Genomic DNA, 21,864 nt, shown 5'->3' with positions numbered 1-21,864 from the left:
GAAGATATATTTGCCTGTGTGTTTTACAGCCACAGGCAGAGTTATACATGTCGAGTATATATATGTTTCTCATCTCTGAGCAACACAATTATATATGTCAATTCCGCAAAAAGAGTTGGAGACAAGGAGCTTTGTACTCTTCCAGTAATAGCCAGCACCCACCAGTTTTTGCACTTAAAACTAAAGCTACAAAATATTAATAAATAATCAGCAATGTTAGGTATTTTTAGAACAAGACCCTGGTTTGTTTCTTTTTTTTTTTCATATAAAGAAAGTAAAGATCACAAAAGCATGTGCTCTGTGTGTGTGAGTTTTAAGGTGCTTTTGTAAACTCATGTTCAAAATGGTTGGTGTACTAAGAGAGCCAACCAGTTTCTGGTTGCTGCGTTTGTGATTCTAACTTGCCTTCTTGCTGAATATGTAAACATGTTGAACACAGCAAAGTCTATGGGCGGCCCAAGAGAGCAGAGTGGGTGGCATTCTCTGGTGCCAGAGCCGTCTCTCTTCTGTTCACAAAACCCTAACTGAATTTCCTTTTGCCAAGAGAAGTACACCTTAGCATGTGCATGTGTGTGTGTGAGTATAAACATTTCTTTGTTCCATCAAGATTCCATCCCTATTTGAGAAGTCACAACCCCCAAAAGGTGTATCCCAGTAACCCACTGGTCGTTAATGCCACACATATGCATCTGTTCTCACACACACACACACATGCACACAGACACCCTCCTGTTCTCGACCCTCTGCTTCTTCTCTCTCTGCCGCCCTTCTGTTAGGTGAGGTTACTGCTGATGTCCAGGGCTTGCTGGTACACCTGAGTCATGTCCTCCATGTCCCCCAGCAAAGAGAAGCTGCCATTGTCCCCTGGGGAGCCTTTTGTTTTGGGCCCACGGCTGAACTTGGATCCCTGGAGTGGTTGGGCTGCCTGGAAGCCCTTGAAGTTGGCGAGCTGCAGCAGGTTTTCAGCGGACACGCAGGCCCTGATGTTGGAGCGGAGGTGGGAGGTGGAGGGGTGCCACTCAGCTCCACCAAGGGAGCTGGGCGACAGGGACAGGACGGAGCTGTCCTCACCCACAATGCTGGAGGGCCGACTCTGACTACGGGAAAGACCTGAGTCGGGTGGGGGAGGAGGCTCACAGAGAACTCCAGCCACTGTTGCCGCTGAAGGATTCCCGCTGTAGGTGGAGTATTTTCCATTCCGTTTCAAGATGCCCTTTCTCCCCATGACTCTCTTTGGTGGAGATGTGGCGAGCAGAGACATACTGGCTCCTCCCAAAAGCTCAGAGGACTCACTGCGCTCTGGGGAAGAGTAGTACCCTGATTCCCGCTGTTGGTTGTTCTTCAAAATGCCTTTCTTTGGCAGGGAAGGCACCATCTTGGCTGGAGAAACTCCTCCCAGAGTTGGCTCCTCTTCCTCTCGATCTGGACTTGTGGTCTCCTCTACCCCTTCAGCTTGCTGAAGCAATGTTGCCTGAACTGACTCTACTTCTTCCACACTGGCAGCCTGCTGCTCCTCAGTCACCCTCGTCTTCAGGATCCCCTTGGGTCTCTTCAAACCGGGCTTGTCTTCCGTTCCACAGTGGGTCTGTTCCGCTTCCACATTTTCCTTCTTGGACTTTTTGGGCCTCTGGCGCAGCAGCAGTGGCATGGCTGTAGCTTTGGCCCCAGAACCACGTGGCTCAGTGCGGTTCTGCCAGTCGATGAAACGGGCCAGCATGGGCGAGCCTCCGTGGTCACGTTGGGTCTCGCAGTCACACACACTGTTCTTCCAGCCCCAATTCACCCACCAGTGATTGGCAATGTCTTCCACCGTAGCCCGACGCTCAGGGTTCACCATCAGCATCCAGCGAATCAGCCCACGGGCATCTAACAGAAAACAGGAACACCTGTGAGCTGCTTTGTGAGCAAATACAAGTACTAAAAGCACATGCTGTTACTGTTATGCATTGATAAGTGTTTTTATTGCTGAGAGCTTTGTAAAGATCAGTTTTTTGTTCAGTCAAAACCTTCTCATGTACCCTAGCTGCTTTGATGCCCACAGAATTTTAGAATACGTGAGGTCCTGAACTAAATGTCTCTTAAATTACTAAGAAATTTGAGATACTACAAAAATGGAATAAGTTGAATTCACTTCATAAGATGCTTGTTTTGTATTCAGCATTGAAAAGAAAGGAGTTGTTATTTAACCACTGAATCTCTTGTGAAGTTTATTTTAAAAGAAAGTAGTATAACAGGTGTGTAGCCTTGGACAATATTAGTATCGAGCACCATATGTAATGCAATATGCAGATTCTACTGGATGTGTGTTTTGATTAATATTCCATTCCACATTCCACAGTTCAAACCATTTTGTGTGTTTTCTGGAATTTACATGAAGCCTCCCTTGCTTCTATTTATGGTGCAGCCAAACTTGATTTGCAGACTACAGTTTCTGATTTATACAAGGAGTGCTATTTTTTTTTTCCTTGAATGAGATGCGAACCGAGTCAGAAATTCCTGAATTACCTGAGGACTGAGTGGGTTCTTTGTACTCGCCATTGCTAATCTGGCGAATGAGGTTCTTGTGGTCTCCCCCATCAAATGGCATCGTTCCATAGACCAGGGTGTACAGCAGCACCCCGAGAGCCCAGCTGTCCACCTGTGCAAACAAAAACCTTGTTTATTTATACACACAGCACAACATGCTGTCAAGGGAGATATGTACCATACATCTGCTGTAGACTGAGAAAACAAAAAGCTGAGGTGTGTTATGTAATGTAAAGGCAGTCCTCCAGAACACTGTTTTCATTAGTGATTCATGAAATTAAAATGAATGCGGTGGAATGAGTTCAGCTCCACTCTGCCCAGTGAGTTATGCTCCGTACTTTGCTTTGACATTAATAATCACCCCCGATCACTTTTTCAGACAAACGCCACATGAGAACATCTCTGTTAAAAAGCTTCTGACACTGTCGAGCTTTTTAACTTTCCAGGGAATAATAACAAATGCATTCTGGTGGGAAGTTGTTTTGTTTGCACAGAGATAAATCAGCTACGGTCTCTGTTGCTTTGTCAGGCAACAGGCAAGCACTTTCTGACCAGCAGCCGAATGAACTGTGTCTTTTTTGAAGTTACATAAGACTGCCATGACAAGGTGTAGCGCCACAGTGGAAGTGGTGGGAGTGGAAACGGGTAATGAGAGCTGCAGAGATGGCTGATGTGGTATCCTGAGCTCTTGATAACTTGCTGGAAAAACACCAAAGGCCTGTTTATGTGTGTGAGAATATGAGCGGGTTGATTGTGCTGCGGAAAGGATGGGATGTTCTGGGGAATGTGCTTCTGATAGCAGCCGACAGGGCTTTGAGGCATAGTAGAGGAAGAGGAAATCAGATAGCACTCGTAATGTAGCTGGTGTACTTCCTTTAAGGTTTTGGACTTGCATCAAGAATGTTTTTCAGTCTTCAGTTGTAACTGGTCAGTCCTCGAGAGTGAGCCGGGCCACGCGTTATTGTTTTGTTCTATTTTTGTTTCCCCGAGTTTGCTGTAATTTGTGGCCTCACCCCAACAGTGGTTCTGTAATTTCCATTGCAAGCGGAGGACTGTCGTTTTTAGCACGCTCAAGTAAATTACAGTGAATCACTCTAAATTGAACGGTTAGACTTGAACATCTAAAAAAAAAAAAAAAAAAAAAAAAATGTTCCCCTTCTTTGCTGCATTGTTTTATGAACCTGATACAACTATGGTGACAACGCCCTTAGCAGATAACTGGCTTTTGGGAGAGACGTTTTCACTGTTCCCTTGGCTAAAATTATTAGATGCTGACTCTGACCACCTCTTTGAGGCCTGCAGTGCTCATTCCAGCCCCATTAAGCTGCAAGCTAAGTGAAGAAAAACTATCCTCCAGTTACTCACTTCAAAGGAGCAAAGCATTGTAGGAAGATGGTGGACAAGGGTGGGATGCAGACAGTCTTTAAGTTGACCCACTGTGGAGCTGCAAGGGAGACCTCCTTTTGACTAGCGACTAATCCCATCAAAGAAAAGAAAGCCTCCTGACTACATTGTCAATGAACTACATAATTATGATAATCACATGTGTGATTGTGTGATGTAATCTTCCTATGGAGGCACACATAAATAACAATTAAATAAATAGCAAATTCCATTTCCAAACATTGAGTAGGCCCCACCTCTGGGCCACGGTACGGTCTCCCATTGACGATCTCCGGTGAAGCGTAGAGCGGGCTCCCACAAAAGGTTTGCAGCAGCTTGTCCTTATGGTAGAGGTTGGACAGCCCAAAGTCTGCGATCTGCAGAAAGAGGGCCACATGTGAATTTTGCGCCAACCATGTGACTTTTAATCGCTCTGTGCAAAGATAATTTGAGGTGAGCTATTCCAGTCAGAGGGGTGATGCGTCACAGATCAAGGAGCAGACATACCTTGATATTACAGTTTTCATCCAGTAGCACATTTTCCAGTTTCAGATCCCTGTGCACCACTCCATTCTGAAATTCAATGAGTGAAAAATCATTATATGTGACATATAAATCTAAGTAGTAAAATCCCTTTTTTTGTATTGAGAAAATTTACTCTGACAAAGATATTATGTGGCTCTCGGGGGGAGAATCAAGGCAACCCGTTAGTGAGACCCCCCCCCCCCAGGTCTTTATGCTGACAGCTGGGGAGATTTCTCTTTTTAATCAAGCCACATGTTTTATATCAACAAGAGTCTGTAATTTACCCCCATATGAATACTGTTCTCACAGTATTTTGATAAACAACAACCATATCATTTGTCTTAAAAATTGAGGAAATGACATATGGTATGCAGACCAAAAAAGCATAGCTCAGATGTGGACAAGTGACTTCACCCCTCACCCCCCACTGCTCTGCATCTGTGGCATCTCTTGTTGGTTATTGTTTGGCATAGCGTTCATGTTCACATGATGCTGATTGGCAGATAAAAGGAAGAAGTGGTTTTCTTGCTTGTTGAGGCAGTGAGTCACACCACCCCACCCAGCAGGAGGTTGCACTTGGTGGTAATGATTCATCATTCACGGCTGTCTGGGACTCTCCTATCTGAGGGCCAGTGACATCATCCCTATCTCCAGCGGGGAAGAGCATGACAAGAAGGGGGAGTCCATCCAAACAGGCCTTGGTACTCGTGGGTTTTGATGAGAGCCAGTGAGGTGTGGAACAAGGGTTGGCATGGGTGTGGCTGGAGCTAAATCTCTGTGCTGAAGCTGGGGGTTGTGGGGGAGGCAACCATTAGTGTGCGGGGCAACAGATGAGCCCGCAATTTAAGTGGGGTCTGCTCAATGCACTGTACTGTATTTGGAGCATGAGCCCAAATTAAACTGGCCTGTGTTCCATCTTCACTCAGAAACAGATGACTCCCCAGCACCAGTGAGCCAAGAAAAGCATATTCTGTAGAGCCTGCAGATTAACTGGCTGCATGGTTGACTGTGTAGGTACATGGTTAATGTTAAAATGTACCTTAAAAACAAAGTCTGGATACGCATTCAAGAGAGGCGAAGAGAATTTTAAGGTAACCACAAATTGAAAGTGCGTGTTTTTGCCTGTGTTGGCTCAGAAATGGGTTTCCTCACCTTGTGGCAGTGGTGCACGGCAGAGACTATCTGCCTGAAGAAGTGTCTGGTCTCTCGCTCGCTCAGGCGCCGGCGCTCGCTGATGTAGTCATAGAGCTCACCCTTGCTGGCATACTCCATCACAATCACGATCTTGTCCTTGTTCTCAAACACTGAAACATATGAAAGTAATTGGATCCCTATTAATGCTTTTTCTCAGTAACATATATAGCAATGCTTACATGGTGGGACAAATGTGCGATCTCCAGGTTAATTTTAGCATGTCAAAAACCTAAATAAACATTTTTATGTAAAAACAAAGTAAACCAACGGCCCCCTTTGGATCAGAAGTCCAGATTCCTGAGAAGCACATAACATCTCCACACATCTCCCAGGGTTACATCACCCAAACCCCACCTCCGAAGTTTGGCTGCTTCACAACATCCCAGGGAGGGGCTGTTAACTCAATCAAGCCCATTCCTCAGAGATATGAGCACGTGGTGAGCAGCAAAAACAGACCAAAAAAACAAGGTACTGGATAGAAGATTTTGAGAGAGATAGATTAATCAGCAGAGTGTCTGCTAATCTTTTAAGTACAATGTTTCAATGTTCTATCAGTTTGTTCTTTTTTACACCACATTGTAATATTACTAACTTCGACACTGAATAGTTGTGTTTCCACATAATGTTTCACTCAGTAGTTATTTCTGTGTAATTTAAAGCCTCAATATCAATAAGACATCAATTTCAATATACTAAATTCAATCTTCTGATTACTCATTCAAGTCAATGCTTACTGAACAAAATTGGATAAATACACTTATGGACTGGTAGGTTAACAACACCATGTGAGAAATATTTTGTGTCTAAGAGCAGTAAAAGTAAAGTAATTCCTGTTGTGACAATGACAGCCATGTTGCTACACATTGTGTGTGTTGATTTTCCCACACAGCAGGGTCACCGGGGGTGAGGGCCTCAACTTTCTACACCCTTGAGTGAGCACCTTCATAGTCTGTCACACTGCTTTCCTCCACTCCCTCCCTTGGAGTTCTTTTTAGAGATATAATCCTCTGCAAAAACACACAGTTGCTGAGTGATGGTAATGCTTCCTGATTGTGACTGTCTGGCTGCTCGGGAAATAACTGACGGGACGTTACGCCAAGCACTCCCGAGCGCAGAGCAGACACAGCCCCCTGATTGGTGAACGTAGTCGTGAGCTGGGGTGACAATCGAAGAGACCCTCGATGGGGATTGACTTGGAGAGGCAATTCGCAGCTTGCACTCCCATTTACCCTTGACCCCTGGTGGAGAAGTAATTACCTGGCTTACATAACTTGGGTTTGTTACGGGCCGTTGGGTACACCAGCCACCTCTGCAGCCTCCCTATCACTCACTGGGCTTTGTTTACAGGTCAGGACCTCACATCTAACTAATTAGCACCTATTCTCCTGTTGGATGCACTGATGATTGACTGCTGTTGCAAAGCTACATGTGACACAAGAGGCAGGCTACTATTACACAAAAGGAGAGAAAGAGGGCTGATGCAAGAAATATATCTTATAATCTCTAGGTTGTCAGAATTGTACTTTTCTAATTGTATGCCAAGATATTTGTCACTGACGTTAATGTGTTGCATGCCAAGCTGTAGACAGCTGCTGGTGAGCTCATGTTAGCTCAGCATGAAGTCTGGGATTAATGATAAATATGTATAATTACTAACTCTGTCAGATTGTTGCAAAACCTACACTCCAGCTTCTGTAAAGCTCACTCTTAAAAACACGTTTGTTTGACCCATATATACTGTTGAGTATAAATATGGGCTGCTTATACGAAAGATTACAGCTGACAAAAGCAGACAAGTTCTCGCTTTGACTTTTTACACACAGTAGCTCTCCATGTGTGGTTAAGGTCAATTGAATAGGATTGGTTAAATATAGAGAAATAATTTCCCCAAGGGGATTACTAAAGTGTCTTGAAAAAAGAAAGAATTGTAGACATTTTCTTATATTTGGCCCTATAAAATAGGAATCTACACACTAAAATGGTAGAGATGTGTTAGTGAAATGTCATTCTAGGGGAAGCAACTATTTGTTTTTTTTAAGAAGGTACTAACATATCGAAGAGAAAAAAGTAAAGTCCACTTTTAAATGTACCACACAACATGCTGATGGATGCAGAATGTGAGGGAGTGGCAAAAATCAATCTTCACGTACACATCTGGTTCAGCTTTGCTTCACACAAGGCAGTAAGCTGGGGCTGTTGAAGAGGGTGTTGCCGGATACACAAATCTCTAGGTCTCCTATATATCTCTAAAGCAAGCTTGGGTGGAGGCCAGGCCACAACAGTAAGCGCAGGGATTGAAGTGAGACACCAAAGAGCAACAGCAATAAATCTGGTTGAGTTTGGTCATGGAGCACGTTGCTTATAAACAAAGGCTGCACTTATAGCAACACTATACCGGTTCGTCAGAGTTTATAAACCTGCATGTTTTTTAAATTGTTCTCCGAGAAAACACCTAAAAGTCAACTGCACTTCAGCTGACTACTGGCACATACCCATATCAAATAGTTTTATTTGTTGCATAAACACATTACTGATAAGGGGACTGTGAGTCTGTACAAAGGACAGTGGGCAAGCCAGTTTGGGCAGTGGCACACAACCTGTTGCCATTGTGTTAGTGAGGCTCTCCTGAAAAAGGGGTGCTGAAACTGGTGCATTGTTGACACATGCATAAAAATAGTTACATGTCGCAAATCATATGAAACCGATTCACACCGAAGTGCCTTGTGACTGTAAAAGACTGTGCGTCGGCTCAAACTATAATAAGGGGTGATTTATTGCAGGTGGTGTGTTCAAAATTCAATGGGAATTGTTAAACCTTTACATGACCAAAAATTCTTATCTGTTGTTTTATGATGAGGTAAAGGTCATTCAAAAGGTCTCATATGTATACAGTATATGGTCCAGAGCGTAAATATGTGTCGTATGAGCCTGTCTTGAAGGCTTTTGATATTTCAAGACTTGCTTCCTGGTGTAGATATATGTTGACACACTCTTCAGGGAAGACTTAAGGCCATTCCTCCCACTGCATAGTACTGGACGTGAGTCAGACAGGGTGCATGACTGGGTGACTGGGGTCACACACACATGCATGTACACACACACACACACACACACACACACACACACCCACACCCACACACACACACACACACACACACACACACACACACTCACACACACTCACACACACACACACACACACACACACACACACACACACACACACACACACACACACACACACACACACACACACACACACACACACACACACACACACACATTCAACAATACACATAAATACCAGCACTTATTCAGACACACATACTATGCACACACACACACCCACACAAGTACAGTCTGGTTCCCAGCTGCAGTTGTCTGTAAGCATCTACAGATGTCTGGCCCCGAGATCAAGACCAGAGTAGACAAGGGATGAGACCTCTTAGATGTGGGAGAGGCAATCCCTTAGAATATCACCCCTCTTATAAACACAAACTTTCAACACACACGTGCACACACGCACACATTCAGAGAGATCCACCGTCAAAGCCATCCAGACTTTTACTGGCCCAGGCAGCCAGACAGACAAGATGAATAACATCCCAGAGCTGTAGTCCAGGAGTAATTATGACTGCATGTCATAACATGACAGTCCTGCATCTTGGCCACAAATTCTAAATGAGCTGAAGGAGATCGAAGAATGTTGGACATGTGTGTTTTTTGTTTATGTGTGTTCAAGTCAAACGAGTGTCTAGGATTTGTCTTGGTTATGTGCATATTTCCGGGACCTTTACCTTCATATATAGAGATGATATGTGGGTGGCGGAGGGATGACATGATTTCAATCTCCCTGCGGATGTGTACCATGTCTTGCTCATCCTTGATCTTCTCCTTGCGAATCGACTTTATAGCCACCTGGAAACAGAGGATGGAAAACACTCAGTTCAAATAGCTTGCGGCTACATAAAATTTACTTTTCAAAGCAAGAAAGTATTTTCCTTGAACTGGGGGATGCAGTTGAAAACACATTTCCCTGTTTTCAGTTACATTGATCGCATGAATATGTTAATTTAACTAGAGAGAGAAATTACTTCAGAAAACCCTAACATCCAATTAAAGAACACTCAATTTATGCAACATGCATTATCTTATCAGTGAACTTTGATATTGACGCAACTGTTGAATAGCACGTGGTGCAACATGGGCGGTCTGTGTCAGCAGAAACACTTGAGAGAAGACAAAAACTTTTCCATTTACAAATTCTTTCCAAACAAAATGGATTAGGTTCTCGAGCTGCAAAATCTTATCTTATCTTAGCAGGTATAACCTTTGACCTCAGCAACCCATGTAATCATATCTGCTCGAGTGCAACCATCTCATGCTCACCACTCAGTAATTTACTCTACGTGAAGCCAAAGGAAGGTGTACTCTTGAGAAAAACAACTTGAGTCATGGCACCATAATGGAGGCTCTTTGGTACATCTTGTACATTAAACCAGGTATTAGTCAGCACCACAGCAGGGACGATCGTCAGTGCCACCAGTCCAGAACAGAATTGTTTCCATAGCCATTGTGTGAGTAGCTGTTGTTAAAACTGAGACTAATTAGGCTAGTCTAGAAATCCCTCACCTTCCCACCACAACCAACAGTAAGCGATGATTATGGAAGCAATATAAAATTTTACAACAAAACCACATACTGTACAAAAAATTAACAGGACTGCAAAAAATGAACACCGTCAATTCAGTTCAAGATTATATGATAATCAATAGTTGGACGGTTTTTGAAAGGTTCTTTTCTGTACCAAACTGGTGGGACACCTCAACAAAAGAACCTACTCCTCCTTTATAGAGTAAGTGAAGATCACACATATGCTGAAACAAAGTATGGATACAGTTGAGCATGGTGTTAAAAATGTGTAATTTTCAATATTCAGCATGCCAATGCAAAAACCAAACGGGTGGCATTAACAGCTATACTTCCTCCCCTGTCAAAAACTCCCTGAGATGACACTCATCACTCTCCATCGTCTTTTATTTTTAGTCATTCTGATTAAAAACAGCCAATGGCCTACATCTAAACGCCTGCTGGGAGTTTAATGGAGACTGAGCAGAGGCTGAGGAAGTCATTCATTCATTTCGCCTTTCCAAACTGGCTGTTACAGGAGATGAAACAGTGAAACTTGGTTTGACTATTTTTCATTGTCGTGGCGGTGCCACGACATTCAAAGACAGCTGCAAGTGGATGCAATCTAACCAGTAACCTATGCTCTCCATAAATGAGGGGTTCGTGGCCTTCTCCAAATAAACCAATGGAGGGAAAAACGTCTAGCACATCTCTCTAATTGTAGCCTAAACATTCTGGATTGAATCCTTGGTTTGCTTTGATCAACTCTGTATAGAGTCTGATCACTCTGAATTTTGTTGGTTTAAACTTTTGTCCTCTCCTCGCCGAGCTGCAGTATTCAGAGAAGCCCAGCTTTATTCCATGCAGCAGAAACCACAGGCAGTAGCGAGTGCCAAGCTAATTACCGTGTACATCAATAAAAATAACCCCAAACCGGAATAGCTCCCTTCCAGGGCATGCCTTGATTACATAGAATTTAAAGAAAGGATACCATAATAAACAATCCAGGGTCCAGGGGGTTTCACATGTTGTGTTCATAATTAGTGTAGGTTGTTTGTGTCTTAACACTGATGTTTTCCTTTACCTCACCAGAATCATCAAGATTATATCACTGATCCCCAAAATGAGGGTAACATCGTTGACTTTTGTGTTCCGCAGTGAAGTCCATTGTGAGTCACCTTCCTGGATTTAATGTAGGTATTAATCCAGGAAATCATTTACTTCAGCCACAATTGCACGACAATCTAAATCAAGTTACAGCACACAAAAGCAAGTGAAATGTCATGCTGCAACTGCTCATTTTTCTCCTAACGGGGCTTTACCTCACCTGTAGAAGTTTACAACGTATGCTAACTCCTTGAATGAACCAGGCCTCACATACTGGGATTGAGGCAAAGCCAGGTATCTCTTGTGTATCTCCTCATGTTCCCTTGCCCTGACCCCGATGTGGATCATTAAACAGAGCTGCAGACCAGCCACTTGTCAGCTGGCCAACACAGCTTCGCTTGTCCTTAAGTGGATCCCTATTACTGTCACTCACAGTCAACAGGCACTGCACTGCTGCCCACGCTGGCCCCTGCCAGGTATGGGGCCCGTCCTTCTCCTCCATCCCACCCGCCCCAACCCGCCCCCTCCCGACCCCTAAACTAGTTCTCAAAAGAGCCTGTTTGAAGTGAAAGTCCATGTTTCGCTTCAGTGGAGCCTGACATCTTCCCGCACTTTCTCAGGCCATTAAAATAGATGAAGTATTCATCACAAGCTTGTCTGTCCCTGCGTTGTCTAAAGATCATGATCATCTGTTGTGTTGACCGTGAATCTGACTCAGAGTTTTAAGGGGAGGAGAAGAAAAAGGGAGAGTGAGTGAGGGGGAGGAAGAGGCCAGTTACTTTCCAGAGAACTTTATTCTCAAACACAGCCAGGAGTCATAATGCCTCATCAGCGGCACCACATATAGCAGAGGAATGTCAGAGTTTGACCCTCCAGCGTACCTCCCCATTGAATCCATTGTTTGGGAGTGATGTAATCTTGAGTTTTAAGCTTGCATTAATGTGACTCAGTATCTGATTTAACGGAGGCTGTCCCACTCTTGTTATGGTAGTGGGCTTTTCCAGTATTTCAATGCAAACTGCTCGCCCCCCCCTATTTGTGATGGGCCCTTCATACAGGATATTAGCCTTCTCCTCAAATCTCATTTCCTGCTGTGGATGGCCTTTTATGTGTCAGTATCCATTTTAGGCCTGGCTGTCACCACAACCTTTTCACAACAGCCTCCTAAATGGCATATGTTACACTGAAACCCACACAGTCTTCTTTTATTCCTCTCAGAGGTATAGAAGCATGTCAAATTAAGCTATGTGCCAACCCTTTAGCTTGTGCCTATATCATATACCCCCAATAAGATCAGTTCCACTTCATATAGTGTTGGGTTTCCACTGAGCTACCAAGCAGTAAAACACGCAGCTTTCCAGATTAAATCAACCACTCAGATCTCCTCTCACAGAGAGGCTGGCTTTGCCTTCAACTAATCAATCTTCCTCAGAACCCTTCAGTTCATTCCCACATAAGTACGCCTTAAGTTACACAAGGAACTTCCTCAGTTCCCTCTGTGTCTCGCATTGGCTTTGTGGCATAGGCCATAATAATGTGCAGGGAAATAAGATGATTGTGTAACTCTCTTCACCAGCATGCTATATCTGCCACATGGACACAAAGGACTTCCTCTGGGTCAGAGGCCAAGTAAACTCCAGCAACACAGCGCCAGACACACATGGCCAGTGAGCTGGCCAGCAGTTGTGCTATGTTGGTGCTTCATGTGCAGAGCCACTCCTTCTTTAAGGACTTCCACCACTAGAAGCACAGCAGTGTAAAAATAACATGTACTTCATATTCCAAGCCTGAATGGCACGCTCAGCACAGCACTGCAGACAATAGGTTAACAGATAACTTCGTGCCACACAAGTTTGATGGACAAGACTGTGTATATGCTGTTGGTAAGGATGCATCACGTCCAGTGTGGTGGTGGGTATATGGAAAGAAGCAAGAGCCTCTAAATTTGTTTAAAATGCACAATCTGAGTTGTTCTTAACAAGTTTGCTATGTGCAGTTTTCTGGTACAAGTGAAAGTATAAATGTCATAAGAGAACAAGCCCTTATCAAAAGAGTTTATGGCCCTACTATTACTCAAACAGCTGTCTGTCAGTAGCTATGAAGCCATCGGTGGCAGGAGTGGGTGTGAGTTTGTTGACCTGTACTGAGCAAAGCTTCCCCCAGGCATTCCCAGTACATGGAAAGTTCCTCATGTCCTGCCAGAGTGGGCAGTAGGGGTCATAATATGCTGCAACTGGAAATACGTATGTGCAGCTCTGCAAGGGCACAGAAGCAGATGGTGGGTTTGCCATGATGAATAAAAATGCTTTAAATCAAGAAAAATAAAGTGGTGAAATATGTGAAGTTAAGGGACATTATAGTAGTAGCTGTTCAAAGTACACAAAATATAAAGTGCTATAAAAATGGGATTTATTTCTTTCATTTGTAATATGCATAGAAATAATTAACAAACAAACCCACAGAATCTTTAAACCATCGCCACTTTTTAGGGTATTTTGCAAGTAGGTTGTTCAAAGAATCTTAGCATGTGGTTTACAGTTCTTTTGTAGACTTATGATGGCATCAAACAGATGCTGGGAATTATCAGATCTTCACTGGTGCTCCTGTAGGCTACCAAAAAACTACTAATCTAGCAATGTCATTAAAGAAAAAGAAAAAATGCCCCTGGATTAAATGTATTAAATCATGTAGCAGACATTTGGAATTTTTCTTCTTAAGGTGCATTTCTTTATCCAATCAATATTTACCATGACTAAAGTTAAAACACAGTTGAAATTGAGCCTGCACAACATATGGCACATGTACCTTTATTGTGACATCAATATATCCAGTGTATATATGACAAAAGACTGACTAAACTGTCATATTGTATGTTTCCATGCACTGTGCATTCATGCACATCTGATGGAGCCACAGTTGCCTGCCCACTGGAACATGAATGTCAATATTATTAATCGCATTGTTATTGCAATATTAGTATGATGGTTGTTGTTTGAAGTTGAATTTCCCAGTGGACTAATACAACATCTATCTATCTATATATCTATCTATCTATCTATCTATCTATCTATCTATCTATCTATCTATCTATCTATCTATCTATCTATCTATCTATCTATCTATCTATCTATCTATCTATCTATCCATCTAAAAAAAAAAAAAAAGGCACAATCAAAAAGGCCCCTGGGAGCTTTTATCAGCATTTGGTGATGCTCAGCTGCTGGGGTCGCACAGGTCACATCAGTCTGTCAGTAGCCGGATTTGGGCTCCAGCATCCGGTCGCGAGGCGCGCTGGACGCAGCGTGTGCAGCATGACTCCGCGGCCCCAGGGGGGCTTTTCTGGAGCGCGAGAAGTGGGAGGGGAGGGGGGGGGGGGGATTCCCCCGTGCACATGCCTCTCAGAGTAACAAACCACTTAATTCAACACCAGCGTGGTTGTTTGTATCAGCTACTGGAAAGAAAAAAAAAAAGTGTGCATGCATTAAGCAGCGGCGCCTGCGCGCCATCCCCGTGACCAGATGTTGACATCTGGAGCGACTCACCTCTCGGCCGGAGTGTCGCTCGATGGCCTTCTTCACCTTCCCGTAGGTGCCTCTCCCCAGCGTCTCCAGCAGCTCGTAGCGGTGTTTCAGGTTGTGCTTGTGGTGGTGTTTCTTCACGCCCGAGTTTCTGCGCCCCGCGTCCTCAGGTGAGCCACCTGCGGACGGGGGCGGGGGCGAGGCTGGAGGTGCTGGGGGGAGGTCACCGCCTCCCGCCGGTCTGCCCGCTGAGCCGCGGCCCCTCTGGGCCTCGGGACGGGGGGTCCCCCGGTGGGACGATAAATACGCGGTTTCCATCTCACTAGGGAAGTGTTCAAATCGCCTTCCCACTGTTAAATATTACAAACTAGCTACTTAAAACAATTGATAATATAATACTTATAGGCCTAATAATAGTAATAATAAATAAATAAATTACAAGGAATAACGCGTATCATATTATCACACGTGGAAACTTGACATTTCCAGATTGTCTTATTCGACTGATCAATTGGGTTTGATCAAAATAAAGCGGATTCCTCCTCTTATCGCTATATAATAAATCTACTAATAGAATAAACGGAGCACAAGACGTCTAAAAGGATCGCTTCATAATAAGATGATTTGCGCCTCCTTATCTGAGATTAAAAATAATTATAGTGCCAATGTTATATTAAAATACAGCTTGTGTTCAGATTTCGGCAGCAGGGAGCATGCCGGAAGCTGAACACGCTTTCGATTCAAAGATGCTCTATTGGCTATAATATATGTGCAAGCACTATCCCATCAAAAGAAAAGAAAAAAAAAAAAAAAAGGAAAATCTAAATGAACTCCTCAATAGACTGGCATGATCTAGCTGTGGTTAATTCTGACTCGTTCACATTATCTGTCGTCCTAAACGCTGCCAACATCACGAGAAAGGCGAGAAAGCTGCGACAAAACCGGCGTTTAGGATGAAGATGACCCTCATTTTGTCCACGGCCCAGGTACAGATCCTCATTCATCAGGACTCTGTCTATTGTGCGCCTGCATGATCCGAGCCCCGGTCGACGCTGCTGGAAGTGCGCTGGGATCGGACACTACCTCAGGCTGAGACCTCTTGAATATTGCCATGGTCGTATCGCTGCTCCCCCTCTTCTATTCCTTCTTCTTCTGCTTCTTCCTCTTCTTCTATGTGTGTGTGTCCTTCTTCTGTTTCTGTTTCTCCTTCCCTTTCAATCTCTCTCTCTCCCTCCCTCTCTCTCTCTCTCTCTCTATCCTCAGCGCGAGCGGCTGTGTGAAGAAGGAATGCGAGAGGATCCGAGACCAGAGGCGGAGTTTCGGCAGACCTCCTCCTTGCCTGTCTTTTTTCCTCCCTCTTCCCTTCTCTCCCTTTGTGTTCTCATCTCCGATATGACTAGAAGCAGCGATCAGGGGCGTAGCCAGGCACTGCGCTTGCAGGAGGTGACATACCCCCCCCCCCCCCCCCCCACACCCCCAACACACACACCCCTACCACACCCTCTTCCATGCCATATGGCCTTTGTTATTATTATTATTTTTTTTTTTGCCTCAGATCAAAACCCATTTTTTCTTTTCTCCTAATGTGGTTTGTTATAGTTAAGCAGAAGTCATTGGTTATTCCTCCCCTCCACCCCCACCCTCGATAAAAAAAAAAGATGTTTATGCCCCCTGTTGTATATGTAAAATGCTTGTAACTCTGTTGTTCAAATAAATGTTTGCATTGCATCGACATGGCTGCATGCAAACAAGTTAAGCACTGTGAACACGTTTTTGCATTTTGGTTTCAGAAAAGTTTTGCATTTATCTGACACCGTCTGAAGTGAACACGCATCATTTTTTTGTGTATTCAGAAAGGTTTCTGGTTTACACAGCAGCTTTTTCAAAAATGTCCATTTACACAGAAACGGCAGACATTCTAAAAATGATGTCGTTTTCATGTTTGTTTTTGTAATGAAACAACACAGAGAGAGAGAGATAATGATACATTGTAAACATTAACAATGTCGAGTACATAGACATTTGGATTGCTCCCCTATAAAACCAGTCAGCAGCATATGGCCTGAAAGTCATGACACTCTTGAGGCCGCCATTGTTGAACTATTTACTCCAGGTGTGGTGCGAATGCGCAGTAGTAGCATTTCAGAAAAGACGTGTTTTCAGTGGCTCGTCATGTTAACAGAGACCCCACATCCCCAAAAGATTTCCCTTTTCACGTGAAAATATTGTCATGTGAAAGGAACTTTAGGCCCTGTCCTCAAAGAGATGGTTTTAAGTGTGTTTTATTAGATCGTCAATCTCTCTAAACAAAGGCAGCAGTTCCAGAGGAGCAAAACTGTCATTTTCTGTTTTTGGTGTATCACTGTGGTGATATATCTGTACTTATAGAGGTAAATGGTAAATGTTGTAGTGTTTTTGGTGGTTTCATTGTGTAAGACAATTTTTTTGCATATGAGAATGTTTTCGTCTCCGCATGAACGCGATCTTAGATTTTTGCTGGAGGGTCACTCCTGATAACTTTATGAAGAAAGATTAAATGTTGACCAAAAACATGTCTGCGCCCAAGTTGAAAAACACATCACGGGAGGAGTAAACTTAGTATAAGTTGTCAGAACTGACCATTCTATAAACATTTAAATAGTAAATCGAGCAATTTTCAGCTTTGGAAAAGACTGTGACTTTTGGGGTGACGTCAATTGGTGGTCTTGTGTAGAACTGCAGACGGGTGGTTGTGACATCAAAGACAACCTACAATGATTTTTTTTTTAAACAGTGTGTAAAAATTTCAACAATGGATGACTCGCTACACAGCACAGGTAGCGTCAAGCCACTCACCAACCAATCTAATTGTAGGTGAATATGGCAATAAGTGCAACAGCTACCTTTGCAGAATCGACATTTCAAATTGTCCTCGCTTCTCAAACCACGACCATTTCCAAAACATCGGTCTTCCCCTCTTCGTCGTTTTTTTCCATGCACATGTACACCACAAGAAGAAAGACTCCATTTTTGGCCGGCATGCTTTATTTAACTTGACAGCACTGGCGGGGAACAGCGATAACGTGCACGATGATGTCATCATCCTTGCATATTCGTGCATGATGAAGCCTCTAATGTTAACAAGGAGTTTTCACCACTGGGTTTTTCCTCTCTTTCTTTCTTTTTTTTTTTTTTTTTTTGCTTATACTAAAACAATATTGTAAAGCTGCTATGTGTTGTTTGCATGTTTGTTTGAAGGTATTCTCCTGACCTCTTTGGTATGCTGGATGGGTCATATGGTTACAATTCAGATAATGTTATGCATGTTTCTATAATCTAAAAATTGTGAACGTGCATTTGAAAAACCTTGAACACTGAACAATATCAGTGTACTGATGATAAGGGGGGCTGCTGCTGTGGTAGCAGGAGTCCTCATCCAATTCCAAGGTTTGATCCCGGTCTCCACCTGCTCATGGGCCGTGGTGTCCTCACCCAAGACTGAACCACACCTTTCTTTCATTGGTGCATTTTCACTAAAGCCATTGTCTTTTACTCTCAGTAACCAAGTCATTATGGTGGCGAGCACTACCAGAATAACTTTGATTCAAACATGAATATCTCAAGCACCTTAAAGCTGCTTCCATCAAACATTTAACTATGTCATTTTTGACTCTTTCACCAAGCCAACTCTGAGGTGGAGGTGAATTGCTGCCCTCTACCTATGGGACCCATAATGACCAGCAACCTTTCAGTTGATCAGCTCATAGTCAAAGCAGGCGAGCATTAAACTCTTCACTAAAATTAAAGAGGAATCAGATATTTCTGGCCTGAAATTGCAATCAATCAACTACATTGCTTTAGTGTAATTATTTAAATAAAAACAAGAAGAGAAGAAAACCTTGTTCATTTATTGAATCGTCTGTTTTTCAAGCCAGACTGACACAATGTGAATGTTTTGAGGATCAAAAAGAGAGAAATGTGCAGCCGAGTATCAAAAATGTCTTCGATTGAAGTGGCTGTACGGTTGCCTGGGAGGTTTGATTCTTCATCTCACCCTGACCTAAAATACTGTAATAATTGCTGTATGTGTGTACATGTCAATGAATGTCTCTGTAAAGAAAATGTATAATATAAGTGAAGTGTGTTTACCATTTATCAAACAAGAGTTGCAGACATTTTCAAGCTCGAAAATGTTTTTGTTCAGGTAAGTTCAACTATTGTGAATCAATGTCATCATCAACTTTAACAATATTTTTGATCCTTCATTTAACCAATCTGCTACCGTCAAACGAAGCCTAAATACAAAACGACCATGTCTGTGCTGGTGATCGTTCATGTGCTTGTGTTTTAGCTGCTAATTAATCAACAGTGGAAAAGTTTAGGTGCATGTCAAACAATATCTGATCAATGTAGGAGTGTGTTGTTTTTATCCCCCCAGTGGCCCTTTAAATAGCTGACATCACTTTGCACGGTATTTATTGACGTAAACATGGTTGGTGGAGTGTCCAGTTATAGCAACACTAACAGAGATGAGTTTCTGATATGAGTCCTCATTTGCACTCCATTGGGAGCTGCGGCTTGTTGAGTGCAGAGAGTGTCAACACTGCTCTCTTGTGGTGAAAATAGCAACCTACTACAATCTGAGACTAATCCATCCTCCGGTTACTTACCTAATTACACAGGGCCTTGAGTCAATCCAGTCCAACAGATGGGGAAAAAGGCAGGGTACACAAAATAAAACAGGCCAGGGACAAGATATTGAACAAATAAAAAGATGTTAACAGGTTGTGTGACTGTTTTATCCAGCCATCAAGCTATATGAAATGCAAATGCATAAATAGTGCATGTACTCATGAAACTATTCTCAACATTACTCATGAAAGTCATTTCAATACAAACCAATTAAACCTGCATTTTTACATCCCAGCACTTGACACAAAACTATATACTGTACAAAATAATAGCAGGGAAAAGCTGCAAAGCAACATAATGTCTCTGTCATATAGATCTTATAATTTTACTTTACTTTGACTTTACATCTTTTTAAAGTCCAGCTGGTAAACAAAACTGTTCAGCACTTACTAAATAATAAACTTAAAAAAAAAATAGTTTGGGATTTTATCCACCCAATAATTTAAGCAATGCATTAAAAACAATCATAAGGACTGTTTCATTTTCATTACAATAACTGGTGGAAATGTAAAGCTGGTATTGAGCTTATGCTCAGTTTGTTTCAATGCAGACAGCCATCATCAGCACTTCTTTCAGTCAGTCCATAGGGCTTATATCCTCTGTATACAACCCCTTTCCCTGGAGTCACGTGTATATTTTGCTATTGTCTGCTGTTGTATATAAATGTTCCAGTGGCTTACATCTCCCCAGCTGCTCTCATTAACCTGGCAAATTAGTAGTTTTTGTAAAATGATTTGTTTTGGACCTTGGGGACACTTTTAGATTCAATACGATGTAATTCACTATGCAGGAGACTACATTGTCATATAGTATGTAATGTGGATCAATTCACCTTAAACATCACGAAGACCTTGGAAAATAATCAGTAGTATGTTGTCAACATTTGACTCTGTCTGCAAAGAAAATACAAGCAGCTATGTTTGACTGTTTGAACTGGAAGTGTATCACAACATAATCACCCCTCAAAAACCACATGAACAATTACATTTTCATTCACAATATGGCTCCAAAGGAATACTTTTGTTCATGCAGCACAAAGTTGGCCACAATTGTTTCTTTGAAAATTGAAATGATGTCGACATAAATAATGTTTTGGCTATTTTATCCAACGGTACTGAACATTTGCAGTCAAGTGTGGCTACTGTACCATTACTTAAAGTGAATTACAAGTCAGAGTACTGCTATTAATAATACTTAAGGAAAAGTACAAAGCACTTTTCTGAAGAAAAAAAAACAAAAAAACAAAAACAAAACAAGTCATTCAGTTGCATCAGTAATAGTTCAGTTTAACTGTATTAAACATATACAGTTAAAGCATCTTTTTTTTTAAAAACCTGCTTTGGCAATTAATCTTGTGAACAAAGGTATGAAACATGAATCATCTCTGTTGAAATAACAAACTCAGTTGCTACGAATTGTGTCTGCACTCAGTAATGACTCACAATGTCAGAAACAATTAAGTGGATTACATGAATGAAATTGTACTTAAATTGGTGCCAAATTACACAACCGAATCACGTACATGCGATAATACAAATGCCTCCAAATTGTATGTAATTACAGTTAAATGAGTATTTGTAATATCTTGGTTCCACCCTTGCATTTTATGAAATATCATCTTGTTGCTTGTGTTTGAGCAATACCGAAGGAAAACTGGGACTTTCAGTCTTTCTTAGGTGTTTTTTTGTATCAGCCTGTCTTTCACTATTCCTTGTTAATAGTGTTTGTTGTGTTTTCCTGTAAATTCCTTTCTTTCCATGCTTATATAATCAGTTACGCCTTGTATATATATCAATATTTATTTAATTTTCTGTGATATCTTATTTGATATACATTTCTATTTATTCTGTATGGAGCAATGCTGTAAAATAATTTTCTCTTTGATTAATGCAGCATTTCTATTCTATTCTATTCTATTCTATTTTGATAAGTTCCATCCTAATAAATGATTTGAGGCTTGCGAATGTTTGAACGCAATTTTTATAATGACAAACAATAGAAGGCCACAAACATTTACCATTAAGTTGGGTATGGGGGTTTTCCGGCATTAAATTGCACGGTGTACCTTTCTGATCGAGTCACCATATTTCTCATAACACCGACGTGAAGCAGCGTAAGCAAGGCACACGTGAGCGAGACGAGATCGTCGCGTGGCTCACCTCAGCGAGCTTGGAGCACGTGAGTTGCCAATTGAGACAATTTAAAATCCTAAAAAAACAAAACAAAACACTCAACTCATTGTCGAATAATGTTGTCAACCACTTTTATTTCCAGGAATAATTTTTCTGCTTGAACAAAGGTAACTTTAAAA

At 42.3% G+C, this 21,864-nt stretch overlaps 1 protein-coding gene across 1 annotated transcript; it reads right to left on the bottom strand.

Moving 5' to 3' along the window:
- Nucleotides 1-353: 353 nt before the first annotated feature.
- nuak1b (NUAK family, SNF1-like kinase, 1b) lies at nt 354-16,111 on the bottom strand. Its single transcript, XM_080504562.1, has 7 exons — nt 14,907-16,111; nt 9,426-9,546; nt 5,587-5,738; nt 4,417-4,482; nt 4,167-4,286; nt 2,506-2,638; nt 354-1,866 (listed from the first exon to the last, which is right to left on the bottom strand). Exons 1-7 carry the CDS (start codon nt 15,198-15,200, stop codon nt 773-775), a joined length of 1,980 nt encoding a protein of 659 aa, XP_080360688.1. The 5' UTR covers nt 15,201-16,111; the 3' UTR covers nt 354-772.
- Nucleotides 16,112-21,864: the final 5,753 nt, after the last annotated feature.

This window comes from Blennius ocellaris (genome assembly GCF_963422515.1).
Source record: "Blennius ocellaris genome assembly, chromosome: 11".
NCBI classification, from domain to species: Eukaryota; Metazoa; Chordata; class Actinopteri; order Blenniiformes; family Blenniidae; genus Blennius; species Blennius ocellaris.
The sequence above is the reverse complement of the archived record's forward strand: the minus strand, read 5'-3'. Positions and strand labels throughout refer to the sequence as shown.

Coding starts and splice junctions, on each gene's coding strand:
- nuak1b (XM_080504562.1), bottom strand. CDS start 15,200: ATGGAAACCGCGTATTTATCGTCCCACCGGGGGACCCCCCGTCCCGAG. Junction 5,739..9,425: donor TATCATCTCTATATATGAAG/GTAAAGGTCCCG, acceptor CATATGTTTCAG/TGTTTGAGAACAAGGACAAG. Junction 1,867..2,505: donor AGAACCCACTCAGTCCTCAG/GTAATTCAGGAA, acceptor GTTTTCTGTTAG/ATGCCCGTGGGCTGATTCGC.